The sequence below is a fragment of the Python bivittatus genome, unplaced genomic scaffold (assembly GCF_059951505.1).
Source record: "Python bivittatus isolate LINGU-HERP-01145 unplaced genomic scaffold, Pbiv_v1 ctg000330_np1212, whole genome shotgun sequence".
Lineage (NCBI taxonomy): Eukaryota > Metazoa > Chordata > Lepidosauria > Squamata > Pythonidae > Python > Python bivittatus.
Genome location: NW_028277058.1, coordinates 56,267,744 through 56,284,362, shown reverse-complemented (window position 1 = coordinate 56,284,362; position 16,619 = coordinate 56,267,744). Strand labels below are relative to the sequence as shown.

The 16,619-nt window shown below is 41.9% G+C and overlaps 1 protein-coding gene across 5 annotated transcripts in view; it reads left to right on the top strand.

Annotated features, from left to right (window-relative positions):
* Positions 1–16,619, top strand: part of KRAS (KRas proto-oncogene, GTPase) — a 44,721-nt gene that overhangs the window by 20,589 nt on the left and 7,513 nt on the right. For 3 of the 5 annotated variants that reach the window (XM_007427382.4, XM_088141365.1, XM_025166169.2), the window contains exons 4-5: positions 4,269–4,428; positions 13,265–13,388. In XM_007427382.4, the coding sequence (XP_007427444.1) occupies positions 4,269–4,428; positions 13,265–13,384 (280 nt within the window). In that variant the 3' untranslated portion in view covers positions 13,385–13,388. Of the gene's footprint in view, positions 1–4,268; positions 4,429–13,264; positions 13,389–14,983; positions 14,985–16,619 lie in introns of all 5 variants that reach the window. The other 2 variants (XM_088141367.1, XM_088141366.1) reach the window with 2 other exon arrangements.

The window sequence follows — 16,619 nt, the reverse complement described above, 5'->3', positions numbered from 1 at the left end:
CTGAACCTGCAAAGATCAGAATCAGGTAGGTTTTCTCTGTGACACTTCATGCAAGTGATAGTTGGACTTTGAAGAGCAATACAGGATAGACGCTTTTGAACTATGGTGGTGCAGAAGACAATAGAGAATACCAAGAATGGTCAAATAAACAAATCGATCATAGAAGAAATAAGTGCCGAGTTCTCACTCAAGGCACGAATGACCAGGCTCAAATTATCATATTTTGTGAAGACCCAGCTCCCTTGAGAAGTCCCTAATGCTGGGAAAGGTAGAAGGAAAGGGAAGAGGACAACAAGCAACAAAGTGAATGGTCCTGATGACAGTGCTGATGGGTGCGCTGTTGGGAGCCCTAAATGCTGAGTTTGGGACAGATCATCCTGGAGAAGATCTATCTAGATCAGTGTTTCTTCAACTTGGCAACTTTAAGATGTGTGGACTTCAACTCCCAGAATTCCCTGACTGGGGAATTCTAGGAGTTAAAATCCACACATCTTAAAGTTGCCATGTATATAAACAAATGCTTCCTATTTCTTCCAGTCTCTGTCTCCAATATCTTTCTAGCCAAACAACTGCCTTAAATACTTAGGAAAGGAGAATGTTGAGACTAGAAACAGAATATATTTGTGATTTGCATACCAGGAACATTATCAGACCTTAGAGAATGGCCATATGATTGCCATTCCCCCCTCTTCAATTGTTCCGTCAAAAGCACCCTTTAAGTTATTTTTATCTGGACTCCAGAACTGAGAGATCTCAGGATTCATGGGCTTTGGAATCCATTCAAAGAGATAATGAGAAGGTAGTATAATTGTTGTTCTTTCACCAGCTTGCTCATGTTGTTCCCCAATTATATACTTTCAGTCCAAGAAAATTGCAGGCTTGGAAACATGTCAGGTTATTGTTGTGGTGCAAGGCAGAAAGATTTGCCTTGGCAGAAGCTGGAGAGGTTTATCTTGAGGTCTCAAAGCTTCAGGAGGCCCTCAAAAGCTTTGGACACATCTCATAGAGAACTCAAAATGCTTTCTTTTTGGTTCCCCCCCACCCCCACTTTTTTTTACCTTTATTTATTTACTAAAATAACATAAAAATAAATGAAAAACAAAAATAATAAAAGAAAAATGGGGCAAAAAATCAGTAAGGGCTTTTTTTATACAATGGTTTTTATACAATGGTATGAATCAAGGATATGCACATTGTAATTATGTGCATTCATAAGTCCCAAGTAACATCAGGACTTCTATTCACTTAGTAATCAGGGCCATAAATTTATGTTTTCAGCGTTGAAGGACTAATCTTTTCACAATAAAAAGGACACAGATGGTCTAGCCATCAAATTCCATATGTATATGTATATACAAATAAAATAGTTCAAAAGAATGTAAACAACTGAAAATATTAAACTTTTATCTCAAAATATATGTAATTACTTCTTTCCAATGCATAATAACTTAAGGACATTGCAAAACATATGCTTTAATAAAGTGTTATTCTCATTGCATCTCCAACAACATGATGACTTATGCATTCCTTTTATATACAAATTCAGTGGGGTCCAGTAAGTTCAGAATACTTTTTGTTGAATAAGCCATAATCTAACACCTGTTGATGGAAAGGTAGGATGACCAGCACCAAAGTGGACAGGCTTAGTTACAGCGACAGTGGGTTCTCAGATCTACCATTGGAAGATCTGAAGGACCAGGTTGGGGACAGAGCGTCTTGGAGAAAATCTGTCTATGTGGTTGCTAGCATCAACACTGAGTTGATGGCACCAAATTGATCAATCAAGATCTGTTGAAATGTTTCATTATAGACATTAAGATGGTTTAACAACAACAACAATAATTTTTTATTAAATTTATATGCTGCCCAACTCCCAGTGACTCTGGGCAGTTTACAATTGTTAAAACGTTTAAAAACGAAGAGCAATACAGTTTCCCATTGCTTACACAAAATGGGAATCTCCAAATTCTTATTCCATTTAGACTTTAACATTTCCATATGAAATACATTGTCAATAACAGGTATCTGTGAGGAGTGATTGTAACCAAGTTGTGAATTAGAACTCTTTAGTATGATAAGGTAGACTCTTTAATTTGGAAAAAAGGCAGCTGAGGGGGGAACATGGTTCAGATGTAGAAAATCTTGCATGGGGTGGAGAAAGTGGGTAGGGAAAGTAGATAGGCTTCCTCCCTCACTCCAAACTCTAGGTCCAAGGGTCAACCAGTGAAGCTGATTGGAAGAAGATTCAGGAGAGACCGAAGAAAGCACTTCTTCGCACATTAACCTGCGGAATTCATTCCTGCAAGACATGGGGGTGGCTGCTTATTTGCCCAGCTTTAAAAGGGATTGGTTAAATTCATGGAGGGGCAATCTATCAAGGATTCAGTATGACCACCCGGCTGGGGGCAGTATGCCTCCAAATCCCAGTTGCAGGGGAACACTGGTAAGGGGTATGTCTCCATCTCCTCTTAGGGAGCACCCCAGTAGCATGTGATTGCCCTGGACGATCCAGCAACATGCTTAATTTCAGAATATCTGTATCCTTGAGCCATTCATGGGTAGACAGCTTTGAGGAGAGCCCAACAAAGCCAGGCCAGAGAGAGAAGGATTATGCTTTCTATGGAAAGCCGCAGCAGAATTTATTTCTGTTTGCATGGTATCTTAAAAGCAACCTTTTACCTGCCAGCAATCCTATTTCTTTCTCCTACACACATACTTTTAAGACAAAGAAGGGAACCCCTTGGACCCTGATTCTGTTTTTGTTCCCTCAGGATCATCACCCTTGTCCTAGCAAAATCTGTTGATGAACCACCCAGATTTGGAAGTTTGGGGATTTCCCCCTTTTTAAAAGAAATCCCAAGCAAATAGTTCTCTTCAGCCCCCCTGGGCTCATAGCATCGTTTGGACTTTAAACCAAAACAAGTCAAACCAAGGGAAGCCATCCAAAGCAAACAGGAACCTTAACAATCTGCTTCACTCTCTCACATCCAAGAGGGTTTGGGGAGGGAGGAGTGCTGATATATCTGAGGAAGTTTGCCCCACCCTCCAGCCTTTCCTAGCCTTCCTGCTTGCTTTCAGAGCCCCCCTTTTTTTCTTCTGACAAGCAGTTGGGCCAATGGCCAATTATCCTATCATGATATTGGCCAGGTGGCCACACACAGGTCATGAGATGACTTTGAGTCAATTCCACCAAAGTTTGCCTGGTGGACTCCTTACTGGATTTACAAAGGAGGTTTGCTAAAGCCTCAAAGAAGCCTTCGAGATGGAAAAAAGAAAAACTGAAGAGAGATCAAATTCTACGACAATATCTGAATGAATTAAAGATCAGGATTGCTGATCAAAAGGAAGGAGTAGGAAGTTGGTTTGTTTGACCAAGGTTAAACTAAGATATGTTTCTAAGAATTTCTGGGATCCCTTATGGACTTTTTGCTGACACCAGGACTGAAACATTAATGATTTATGGATTTCTGTATGGATAAGGGATGGTTTATGGGAAGAAGAGATACTTGCATGTAACCTTACAGGGGGCGAAGAATTTGTATTTGTTGTGATGAAGATCGGAAGTCACTTTAAATATTTTTCTTGTTTTCTTATTTTTCCCTTTTCCCTTTTTTCCCCCTTTCCTCTTGCACTTTCTATTCTCTCTTTATTTTTCTTTTCCTTTCTGAGTTTAATTTTTATTGTCTTTTATGACTGTTTTTTTAAAAAATTCAATAAAAATTACTTTAAAAAAAATTCCACCAGTGTTTGCCGACTTTAAGACATGTGGATTTGAAGTCCTAAGATTCTTAACAATTGGAAATGCTGGATGGGGAATTCTGGGTGTTTTCTGCTATTTTGAGTTGCACAGAAAATGTAGCCTAAGCCCTATGAGCTCACGTAATTCGTATTTATAAAAAGAAAAAGAGAAACCTTACTGTCCTTTGCAGAAGGCGCAAAATTCTGCTTCCACTCACTTTGCATCATCCCCCACACGCTACGGTTTCCAGCCAGCTACAAAATGGTAATCTTTATCAAGCAGTTGCAAGGAACTTGAAATTTCCTAGGTCACAATGCATGCAATCAAAAAGGGCCCATATCTTTTGTTTTGTTTTTTTAATTTTTTTTTAAAAACCTTCTTTCCCCCCTCATTTCCCTGTGTAGTTTTCCCAACACTGCAAAAAAAAAAGAAAGAAAGAAAGAAAAGAAAAAAGAAAAGAAAAGAAAAGAAAAAGCTCTCACACCACATGAGACTTTTGCTCCTTCCTTCTCTCTTTTTCTTTTTCCAGGGAGCAAATCAAACGAGTGAAAGATTCCGAAGACGTGCCCATGGTGCTTGTTGGCAACAAATGTGATTTGCCTTCCAGGACTGTAGACACTAAACAGGCTCAGGACTTAGCAAGGAGTTACGGAATCCCTTTCATCGAAACGTCTGCAAAAACACGACAGGTAACATCGAGGTTGCTACGACGGGGTAAAAATCCGAGTGTTTTCCAGGTGGGAAGGGCAGAATTCCTAGTGGCCAGAAAAGCCTTTCTCTGAGATAGTTCAGAAGCACTCGGATACTCAAAGGTAGGTCCGATCAACGTTTGTGTTATCTGACTCTGAGAACCAGTTTGCATATCCCCAAAGTCCCTGAGTCCTCATTGAGTCATTTCACTTGCTGAGGTCTACGTGACCACTGGAAAAAGCAGAAGAGGTGGTAAAGATTTCCCTGAACTGTATTACTTGAAGTTGGAAATTGCACTGTTTGAATGCCCTCCCTGTTTGGGCTGGGGGGGGGAATTTTTTTAAAAAGGGTACCTGCACCCAGAAATTAGAAAGTTGGGAGAAAAAGGCTTTGTCCTTGACATGTTACCTTTCCAACTGAAGCAATCTATTTCCCAAGCAGCATATCTAGGAATTGTTTTAACGTCTGCTCTGCAATTGCTAAATCATAGCTCCCAGCCATTCTGCTGTGTTCAATTTCAGCATCACAAGCCCTTGTTTATATAGGGCTGGGAAGAGAAACTCATGTTCCTCCAGATGTTGTTGAAGAAAGCCACGTTGTCCAGGGTTGCTGGGAGCTGGGTTTTAGTAACATTAAGTGGATAAGGAGGTACCCCACCCCAGGATAAAATGTTCCATGTGGCTCTCATTTTCTAAAAAGAGTGTTCTTAGTGCATAAATCGGGCAGTTGTGCAAAGATGATTTTGGACAAATTCCTCCTGGGAAATTCAGATCTTGGGCATGGACTTTATCACCTTGGCTACGCAGAGTTCTGTCTTGGCCTGAGGAACAGAATTCAGACAGGTCATCTGCACTGCATGTGGCCAACCCAGAAAGATTCATTCAGTCTTGAGCCGCAAGCACCAAAGTGTTCCTGGCTGAGATTCATGCTGGAGTCACTTTGGAATCGTGTCTGGCTTGGCAATGCTTGTGAAGGTATTTTTAAAGAGCAAACATTGAAATAACTATCTAGCATTGAATTGTCTGGACATCTGCTGTATTCTAAGCGGCAGGAAGTCAGCACCTGCTTCATCCAAGTTATTTTTAGTAACTCTCGTACCAGCAAGAATTATTTCAACATTCGTCCCCATTCTTCAATTAGCAGTGTTGCTGAAGGAGCAAGAAAAGAACGTGCTGAGTAATACCGATATTACAAATAGCCTGTTAACGCAGGGTGGGGCAATCTGTGAGCTGCATATGACTTCCAGTACCCCATTTACATTCTCCAAAAGCTATAAGTTCCCCCTGCTGACATTCAGGAGAACAGTGGCCAGACTTCAGCAGTGCAATTATTTTGCTTTTCCCACCCCCAAATTAAGGCTGGGTAGGAGAGTGCAAGGCCTCTGAGATGTAAATGGCCCTTGTTCCCACTCTTCAACCCTGGAAAATGTGCAAACATTGCATGGCTGAAGTTGTAGCATGTTGCCAGCATGATTTTTCAGGTTAAAATCTTGAAAGTAAGGTTGGACATGGGAAGAGAAGGTTCTGGAAGGTGACTCCTTCCCACTAGCACCCTTTATGGCCCCCAGCCCCCACTCCAACTATCCATAAAAAGGAACTGACAACTGTTGATTTTGAGCATGTCGACATTGCGACCGATACTTGGTTCATCAATGCACCAATGGAGTGAATGGCTGTTAACTTGCTAAAATACATTGCCTGCCCTCTCTTAATGTTGGCTATTAAGAAAACATGGGGGCAGAAAACATGAAGAGGCAGCCATTTCCTAGCTGGTGATGTAACTGTTTGAATTATCCTTTCTTTGTGAACTCTGGGATGACCTGTTCTTGATGCAGACATCTTTAATTTCTTCTACCGGGAGTTGAAAAAAAAATCATCTAAGCATGTTCCCTTGCACTGTATTGGGTCTGTGTTCAAGGTTTGGCATGCATTCAGTCTGATTCTGGATTTGGAAAGTGTCTGAATCAGTAGAAGACAGCCTTTGTTGACATTTCAAGAAAGGCTTGAAAATTCAACAGCAGAGGTCCAGCCTAATGTCTCAGGATCCTTCCGTGCCTCTTACAGCTTCCTAATGAGATCCGTGGACACAGCCCCTCTCCCACCTCCAAGGGAATCTGGAGTCCCAGATGTAGAATGCATGCAAGGCATTGTTATTTGGGGACTCAAGATTAAACCTTTTCAAAAAGTCTATGGTTTCAACCATTGTTTTTCAAACTTGGCAACTTTAAGATGAGTGGGCTTCAACTCTCAGAATTCCCCAGCCAGCTATGCTGGCTGGGGAATTCTGAGAGTTGAAGCCCACTCATCTTAAAGTTGCCAAGTTTGAAAAACAATGGTTTAAAAGAATGAGCTGGGTTGAGATATTTGGCCTCTGTCCACATGTACGGAGGACTTGCACCCCATAGAGATTTTCCCAGCTTGCTTCTGTGATGGAAAAGGATCCAACAGGGATGCCTGTGTACAAAATACAGAACCTCAGGTCCTTCCCATGAGACTTTATCTCAACCTACACTTCCTCGCGTGATTTGAGTTTGAAATTTCCAACGGTGCCAAAAACAGCCTTGAATACATTTCTATATTTATTATGTTGATCTTCCTAAGGATGTTTGGGGTGCTTATTATTATCATTATCATTATTCCATCATGAGGGTGAGGCTTGATTTAAAAATCTGCTTGCTCTAAACGGGTCCCATGATTTGGTATTGGAATGATCCTGCTTTGCCCTTCTAAGATTGATTTCTTTTCCCTCCCACTGCCTTTCACCCTGTAAGATATTTCAGTTCCTTTGGGCCTTTTAAAGAGCTGCACCAAATGTTTCCTCTATGAGCTTCAAAATAGAGCTTGGCCATTCCTGCGGTATATGGGTAAAATTGCTCACCTAGGGGAACTAGAATATGAAGACAGGTGACCAGCCTTCCAAACCTTGGACCTTCAGGATACTTTTAAAAAGTCAAGTCCCCCTTGAGTAGAGCTGGTAATTTTATGTCCATGTTCATATAAATTGTTTGGTGGAAATACAGAAGTAGTTCGCAATTGCCCTGTCTGGATTTTTTCTCCCAACTCCCCCCAAACTAATCTCGAGGTTTCTTGATTATCTCCCATCCAAGTCTTAACCAGGTCTGACTCTGCTTAGCTTTTGGGGGTTCAGCTAAGAACAGCTACATGGTACCACCTGATACAGTGTCTTGCATCCTGCATCCATTAATATCTCTTTGGGTTTTAGCTGGCTTTTACTAATGATGTACAGGCATTCAGATGAAAGTAACAGTCTTTAGAGCCATGAAAATGATCTCCAGTGAGGGCTCACTTCTAAGAACTTAGAGAGACAAGTAAATTCTCATCCTCTCTGACATTCTAGCATTTTGAAGTATTCTTAGCAGATAGTAAAGGTCCTGAAGCATGCTACGAAAAGCAAGATTGATAATTCTGTTCATGAATTGGGATCATCCTACAGTGTCAGAGTCTGCACACTCATTCCCAAAGTTCAGTAAATCTTCTGGAGCCAGATCCTGACATACAGTGCACAACCTCATATCATCGTACTGTTGGTAATAATAATGGCTTGCAACCATACGAAACATGAATTATGATCATCATTGAGCAAAAAAAGACATCCCATGTTCCCTCTGGCTTCCTCCCAATCTGGCAGATCTCTTCAACTGAGATATTTTAGGCATTCGTGTTAACCACAGTCAAGGCTGCTTCAGTCATCCCTTTTAATGTGGGTTGGAAACAGGTTGTGCAAAACAATTCAAATTCATAACATCCTGAGAATAAAATGCCCTGTTTCAAATTTAAAACAATTACTTCACGCCCAAACAGGTTGTCCTAACCATTTTGGAAGTGTTTTGAATTTAAAACACCTCTCTGTTGAGCTTGAAACATATAGCATAATCCTAGCTGGATTCTTTGGAATCTCTGATCATTCTTCATAGCGGTTAAGACTGATCATGATGTAACCTTTAACTGCGTAAGAGCTGAAATGGGAGATTGACAGCACAAATCAGAGATTTGCTAATGGGTGTAAAAGATGTTCTTCACAAAATACTAACAATAGCCTTTGCCACAGATCCGAAATATGTTTCCATTGATTTTCTTGGGTGTGCTGGTAGTGCAAAGCTAAAGAGACTCAAAGCTAAAAGAGACTTAGAGTCCCTGCTTGGTCACAAGTGATTTTGGACCAATTTTCCTCAGCACAGTGACGTCACAGAGTTGTGATATTTGTAAACTGAGGGGAGAAATCTCACATGTTCTGTCTTGAACTCCCAGAGAAAAAGGGAGATATACATGCAACAGATAATGAATGCATATATTTTTATTCCTGCTTTCCCATCTTTTCTTTTTATTTATGGAGAGAGAGAGAGAGAGGCCTATCTAAACATACAGACTCTGGTGGCTAATAACGGTTAACAAAAACAATGTAATGAAACCTCTATAGGCCAAACAGAAACCAAAATTAAAATTAAGCATAGCCCAATAACCAAGGCACTATATAACAAACTCACCAATAATAGTGGTCGAACGCCTAGGGAACAAGTCAGGTCTTAACAGCCTCCCAGAAGGCCACAAGGGTTGGAGCCATCTGGATCTCAGGGGCAAGGCCATTTCCATAGGCCACTGGGATGAAGGAGGCACATTACAGTCCTGAAAGATGACATGGTTTAATAGAGGAGACCTGGAGCATTCACACCTTGTCAGATCTAGGGGAAGAGGTAGACACCCTCAGAGATAGATGGTCCCATAAGTAGCCTGGCCCTGTGCCATGTAGGGCTCTCAAGGGGATAATCAGCACCTTGAATTGCATTCAGAAGCATACTGGAAGCCGGTGCAACTTGCATAGTAGCTGTGTAACACAGATATGCTTTGGTGCACCCAGGATTGTACTTGGACCAGCTGCATTTTGGACCAGTTGAAGCTTCCAAGTGTTTTTCAAAGGCAGCCCCATGTACAGTAGTCCAGTCAGGAGGTGGCAGGCATGAGTGGCCCTGAGCAGGGCCCACGGGCTATTTATGACTGACATCAAGGAGAGAAGGCAAAGGATTTGTCTAACTTCTCTCTCTGTAGTACAGTGGAACCTCGGATTACAAACGCTTCTGTTAACGAACTTTTAGGGTTACAACCAGCTCTGGCTGCAAAATTTTGCTTCGGTTTGCGAACTCCGCCTCAGGGTACGAGCAGGATATGCGACAATTTTCCCTCCCATGACACGGTCCGCGGCCATTTTTCCGCCCCTGACACGTGGTCCGCAGCCATTTTTCCGCCCCTGACACGTGGTTGTAGGGAGGGGGACTCTCCCTCCAAGCAATAGCCGCCTCCCTGTCCTCCACGCCAGAACAGATTAACGGTAATTACACTGAACCTTATGTGGAAATTTGCTTTGGGTCGCGACCAGAGTCACGGAACGAATTAAGTTCGTAAACCGAGGTACCACAGTATCTTGATTTTCAGAATTATCCTCCTCTCATTTGCAGACCATCATTGTCTTAACCATTGTAATCCTTGTCTGCCCTTCTAGAACATAGAATTTTAAAAAGTGTGTCCTCTTCCCCAAATTCCTATTGGACAGCAACAGCCATGATTTGATAGTTTGCGATCCAACTTTTTAGGATGCAGCATCCTAAACATTTTGTGAATGGGGAGAAGAAAAGGAATTAAGTCCACATGGAATGAATATAGACACGTCTCAGCAAGGTGATTTAAAAGAAAAAGCATGCTGAAGTTTGTCCAGGTGCCCCCAGAGAGATGAAATTAGGGGTTGTCGTGACGGAAAGACTGGAAAACTGACGTGGTTCGAGAGATCCAATTGACCGAGTGCCTGTTTGGTGTAGAGGTTCCTAATTGAGTTTACCCTGTGTTTATCTAGAAGGATAAAGGCAAGAATGGATAGACAGAAAGGGAGAGTTGACAAAATGTAGGAAGAAAAATAGGAAAAAAGCATTTTCACAACCAGTTATTTAGCAGGCTTTCTCATCCATAAGGTCATCTCCTTCTTATAGCCCATTCAGTGCCTCTCGCAATGTGGAAATCTTATTTTGAAACACTTAACTTGTTATGGAGTTTTTTTGGGGTGAGATCCTTTCTGGAAAATAGTTTCCAGAGGGGTAGGTACAGGAAATCTCTTGCAGGGAAAGCAAGAAACAGCTTTGGGATTTGGGGAGGGAGACTAAGGCAGTGGAAGTCACGGGCAGGATGATAGCTAGGTATGAGAACTGAGGAAAAAGTCTCTGGCCCAGAGAATGGGGCATAACTAGGCCTGTTGAGTTAATTCAGCTCTCCCCATTCAATAAAATCTTGGATAAAAGCCTCAGACTTTTTCAAACTTTGCTACTGGCTTCTAATTCTTCACCTAAAAGAAATGGAGAAATTAACTTCCTGGGGAGTGGGTAGATCAACTGTAATATTTCTCTATTAATTTGATTTTGGTTCAGTTCAGATAGATTTAGCTGTTGTCCTGGCCTCGCTCACGTTGGGAGAAGATTCTGACTGAGCGTATAAGAGTTTGAAGCAGATATGGAGCTAATAGCTGTATAAACAAGGCAGAAGCGGTGGGCTTCCATGGGGAATGAGAGTTCCCTGGACATTGTTCTGAAGTTATTGAGATCTCCTTAAAAGTGGAGCTGATAGGTCTTGTGCTTGTTGGATATGGTTGTTTTGAACCAGATGGTCTGTCAACTGGGATGACAGGTTGCATTCGTCCAAACGCGCTGAACAAGGCCAGTTCAACATTGGACGGCTGCAGGTGTACCACTCCTGGGGGTGGGACAGTAGGGTTAGCATGTTGTGTGAATCTAAACCATTAAGCTAGTTTACAGATAAGGATATCATGCAAACCTAGAAAAGGGGTTAATCCTGTAACCAAGTTAAGCAAATGCAGTTGTAAAGCAAAGACTCCCTCAAGTTAAGCTGGACCTCATCCATAGACCTTTGTCAGCCACAATGCAGAAGTGCTTTGCCATTACTATCTTCAGGGGAGATCCTGAGGTCTGAAGAATTCTCAGCCTCAAAACATGTTCTGAGCACTAGCTCTTGCACAGATTTGTGTTCCGTGGCTAGCTCCAGGCCTTTCTAAATTTTCATTTTAGCAGTGTAATTGGAAGAGGGATAGAATCGCAGATCACCACCATGGGTTCTGCAGTGAGCAAGCTCTTGGCAGTCAGAAATCCTTGGTTGTTTATTTATGAGATTTGAGAATTTATATGGTGGCCCAATGCAGACAAATGTGACTCTGGGCAGCATACATTAAAAAGAAAAAATATAATTACAGTCAAAATCACGACGACTGCAATTAATAGGCAATCGGGAACCCACAATATGCCACAATATCTCACGTCTCCTGGAATTCCTATCATCCTGGCCCCAATGTTGAGAAAAGAACCAAGTTTTTAATGCCTTTCTAAAAGCCAACAGAGTTGGGGCTAACCATATGTTATGTGTGTCGGGAGAAGACCAGTCCAGAGAGCAATGCTGCAATGGAAAAAGCATGCCTCCTAGGTCCCATCAGATGACATGACTTCAAGGATGTGTGTGTATATAAACATACAGTATATTGCTACTGACCTATCACAGTGTAGTTACTTGAGCATTTCCTGCAAAGATAGCAAAGTTTCAACCACTTATTTAAATGTCTTCCTGTGGTGGGTGGCTCTTTAAAGGCCTTTCTCCAGATCTTCCTCTTTCTCCTCCCCTAGTGGTGAAGGACTTTGCCCCAGTGGGCAGTTCTCCAATGGTTGCTTGGCTTTCCTCCACGGTGGTGGCCATGTCAAGGCCATGGATCTCTTTCTTGATCTGTCTGCACTGCTGAAAGAATCACAGCTCCTGTCTTCAGGCGTTGGGATAGAAGCAAAGAGACAGCTGCCCTGAATTGAGGGGTACATAGCCAGCGGAATTAACCACATACCCCATTTCTTACGGGAGGCTTCAAAAGGGTGTTATGATCTGGAATGCACGTGGCATTGTGATGGTGATCAAAGGGGATCAATCAAGGTGTCTCTGCCATGACAAAATTTATGGAAAATGTTTGGAGCTTTGTGATGGAACATCTACAGGAGCTTAGCTCAGGGCCTTTCCAAAGATTTTCTCAGGTTCTTCAGATGAAATGAAGAGGGGAGATGAGTTTATATGAAAGACAGATAGCAGTTTCCCCTTTCTCTAAAGTGTTAAGCTATGAGGAGGAAGGTGTATTCTGGGGCCATACAGAGTTAAGGTGAAGGGCTCAGATTGAGTAGATGTTTGCCCAGAATAATTGGTTATGGACCAGAAACCCTTGTCTAATGATTTGATGCCGAAATGGCTCCTGAAGGGGAAAGGGTTTAAGACCACTTGATTTAGCTCTTAAATCGTCACTGTCTCTGGACACTGGACCTAGGCAAATAAATAATAAATCTGGCTGGATTCACTTGTGGCTGCAAGCCAAGGCTGGCTTTCATCCTTGAAACAGCCACAGTGCCTGAGTTTCCACACTGCACTGAACCATACCCCCTGCTTAACAAACCATACTGGCTGAGTTCATTCCAAACATTAATTACACAATAGCTTAACATGAGATGCTAAGCTAAAATCTGTAGAACCTAGATGTGTTGTGGACCCAGCATATCTGAAGGATTCCAATGTATGGAAGATGGCTTCTTTGAAAATTGATACATTTTGCCATTAGCCATGATGAATGCAGGATTGTACCCCAAGATTTCCACCAGGAAGGACTGGAGACCCCTCCCCCCTACTTTTCTCCAAAGCCTAGCTGCCAGTTTCCACTTTCTCCTGACTCTTGGGCGAGACCCCGCTTCACCCACCTGCTTAACAGAAACCGACTCTAAAGGAGTTGTGTCTTACAACACAGAGAGTGGAAGATGCTTTCTATACCTTGGTGCGAGAGATTCGGCAGTACAGATTGAGAAAAGTCAGCACAGAAGAAAAGACTCCTGGGTGTGTGAAAATTAAAAAATGCCTTTTAATGTAACCGGGTAAGTTTCATTTTTGTTCAAGGAAAAAAAAAAACCTAAGCAATTGACAGGAGAAAAAAATGTGATCACCAGAACGAATCAAATCTAACTTCCAACTTCTCTCTGATGATTCCCCTAATTTCAGAATGAATGTAAGTACCAGCTGATTGGATTCTTTTAAAGTTTTGCTGTGTGAAGCTTTCGGTTCTCCCTGTGTCAGGCTGGGGCTCCCATTGCCCATTCCCAGCAGATCTGGGGATGTTGGGAATTGTAGTCCAACACGGTTGAAGGAACTTAATTGTGTACTATGATGGATCAACTGCCTCTCCTCCAAAATCTGCCTGGGGTCAAAGAAACTGAGATAATTTTGTTTTCCAAAATTTTCTGAGGTCACAGAGTTTCATAAGAAGTTGATGTTCTTCTGTGAGATCTCAGTGATTTTGCAAAGCGTGTTCACAATTGCCAAAGTCTTGAGACACGTTGGTAATTATTTGGGCAGAGGGGGGCACAAAACAGAAAAACCTAGTTGGCCCCTGCCTGTGGCCTCTGTAGTAAAACATGATGCAACTGTTCACTGAGAAGATGTCTTTTTTTTTCCTCCTTTATCTCCCCATTCCCTGAAATTCATGAAGTACCGTAAAAGATAACTAGAAGTTAGTTATCACAATGATTAAGTATCTTTTATGGTACTTCATGAATTTGCCCGACATGAATTTGCCTGGCATTTGCCTGGTACTTCATGAATGAAGGCTCCAAGCAACTTGGGCACTCCAGCTGTTGTATTTCTTGACTTCACGTGGCACACTTAACCATTGCAATTATTTGGGACCTTGACTTTAGAGAATACCATGAACCTTTCTTGCTGGCAGTTGATGAAAGTGAGTATCTTATTTTATTAGGTGTTAAACTTCTATGTGTCTCCTTGATTTTGATTTTTTTTTCATTTTTATTGTAATTAACTCTCCTAACTTCTTTGGAAGTCTTCTCCACAACACCAAAGCTTATAGGAATTCTCCTTCCTCCAATGACCAGGTTGATGCTCCCTAAAAACCTGGACCATATGTTTGGATCTGAACCATGTTCAGGCAATTTTCACCCATCCTTATCTTCCAGTAACTCTACATGCTTCATTCTACTGCACAACTTTGTGTCTAGTTCAGTGTTTCTCAACCTTGACAACTTTAAGATGTGTGGACTTCAACTCCCAGAATTCCCCAGCCAGCCATGCTGGTAATTGAAAATGCGGTGATGTCGCCAATTGCCTACAGAAGAGGGCAACATTTAGCTAGCCTTGGCTGATCTCAGACTAAGCAAAGTCAGGCCAAGTTCATGCATGGATGGGAGACCACCAGGAAACCCCAGTCCTGTAGGCTGGACTGGGAAATTGAAAAAGCCTTCTGGAAGAAGGCAGTGGCAATCTACTTCCCTACTGTTGCCAAGAAAATGCCATGTATTTACCAGGCATTGGACTTGATTCAAGGGACTCCTTGCTTTTTTACTTTGTACCAGATACCACTGCATAGAATTCTAAGTGAGCAAAATAACAATTGCTGGAAAATATAGATTATCATCTGTTTTGGTGTAGGCTTTCATGGCCGGTATCTGTTGGGCTTCAGGGTTTAGTGACTGCAGTCTCAAGAACAGATTTCCTGACATTTCACAGGCAGCTGTGGCTGGCATCTTCAGAGGCAACATGGCCTGCCATGCAGACCACAGGCAACTGAGCTGGGACTGACTGGGCTCCTGTCTTTATAGCCAGGTGTCCTGACTTCTGATTGACCTTGAGCTCAGCTGGTTTCTGATTGGTGCAGGTTGGTCTCTGATTGGTTCTTTGTGTCTGATCCTGATTAATTATTTTGGTGGTATTGGTTCCTGACTGGTCCTTTGTTCATGCTGGCTTCTGATTGGTCATTTCTGGAGTGCTGATTCCTATATATTTATATTTGAAAGTTTTAACAACAACAGTAAGAACTGATACAAACTAACATAGAACAAAAAAGAAGAATGAGAATGAGAATGGGAGATGAAAAAGGAAAAGCTAAAGCTAAAAGTTGGAAAGAAAAAAGTAGAAGAACAATAGAAAAAGGAAAAAAAAATATATAAGTGGCTTCCAATTTTCTTTATAGCAGTTATAAGGACAATTATAAATTGGCCTCTCTCTCTTAAGTTACATCATGACCCTCTTCTTTCTATAATCTATCCTGTCTAATCATCAAAACCATAAATCATAAGTTCATCTTTATCTTTTTTATGCAAGAAGTCCATAAGGGGTTTCCAGTCACCAATAAATGTAGATATTGTCTTTTCTCCAATCAAACATTTTTGGAGTGGTGACTCCTGATTGGTTTTTTGTTTGTGCTGGGTTCTGGTTGGGTAGTCTGAGCAGCTGAGTCCTGATTGGGTCTTTGTTCAGCCAGGTTTCTAAAACACTGCCCAATGTAACATATGTTTTGCCTGCAAGTGTGTACAGGTAGTCCTCGTTTAGTGACTGCCTTGCACAGTGACTGGTTGCAGTTATGACAGTGATGAAAAAGTAACTTTATGATGAATCCTCACATTTATGACCTTCACAGGTCTGTAAAGCAAAGGAAAGCTGAAGTCAGATCATAAGCACAGGTACAGTTTCACTTAGTGACTGCTTTGCTTAATGACCGAGTTGCCAGTCCCATTGTGATCACTAAATGAGGACTACCTGTATGCTGCCTACAGTATTGAAATTGCAAGAGAAGTGGTAGTAGATCATGCTGAGTTTCAGATAGCTTTAAAAAAGCAAGAATTGTGCAGGCAGTTAAGCTCCAATTTATTTTCCCAGGAGAATCCCATCATTTTGGTTTCTTCTCCTTTCACACTGCAGAATCAAGTTGTTTAACTAGTACTGTAACTCCATGTGCAGCCCCAGAGCTATGGAGATTTCAAAACAAAGGGTGTGGGATTCACAGCTGCACCTCTCTGAAGGCATGTTGCGCAAAAGAGCTTCAGAGGGCAGGGAAAGCCACCACCATGGATTTCCCACCTGCACATCCTTTTAAATCCTGAAGTCAAAGGAAAAGGTGAGGAAAGATGTTGCAAATCAGGTTCTGCATCTTTCAGCATCACTTCCACAATTAGAGTTGCACCACCCGGTTGGAGCACCCATAATTTGCCACAGGGAGATCAGAGTCACCGAAAAAAAGTCATAAACAGTTGTTTGGGGGAAAACTAAAAAAATATGGGGGAAAAGTAGCGCCAGGGAGAATGAGTTGGAGAGAATCA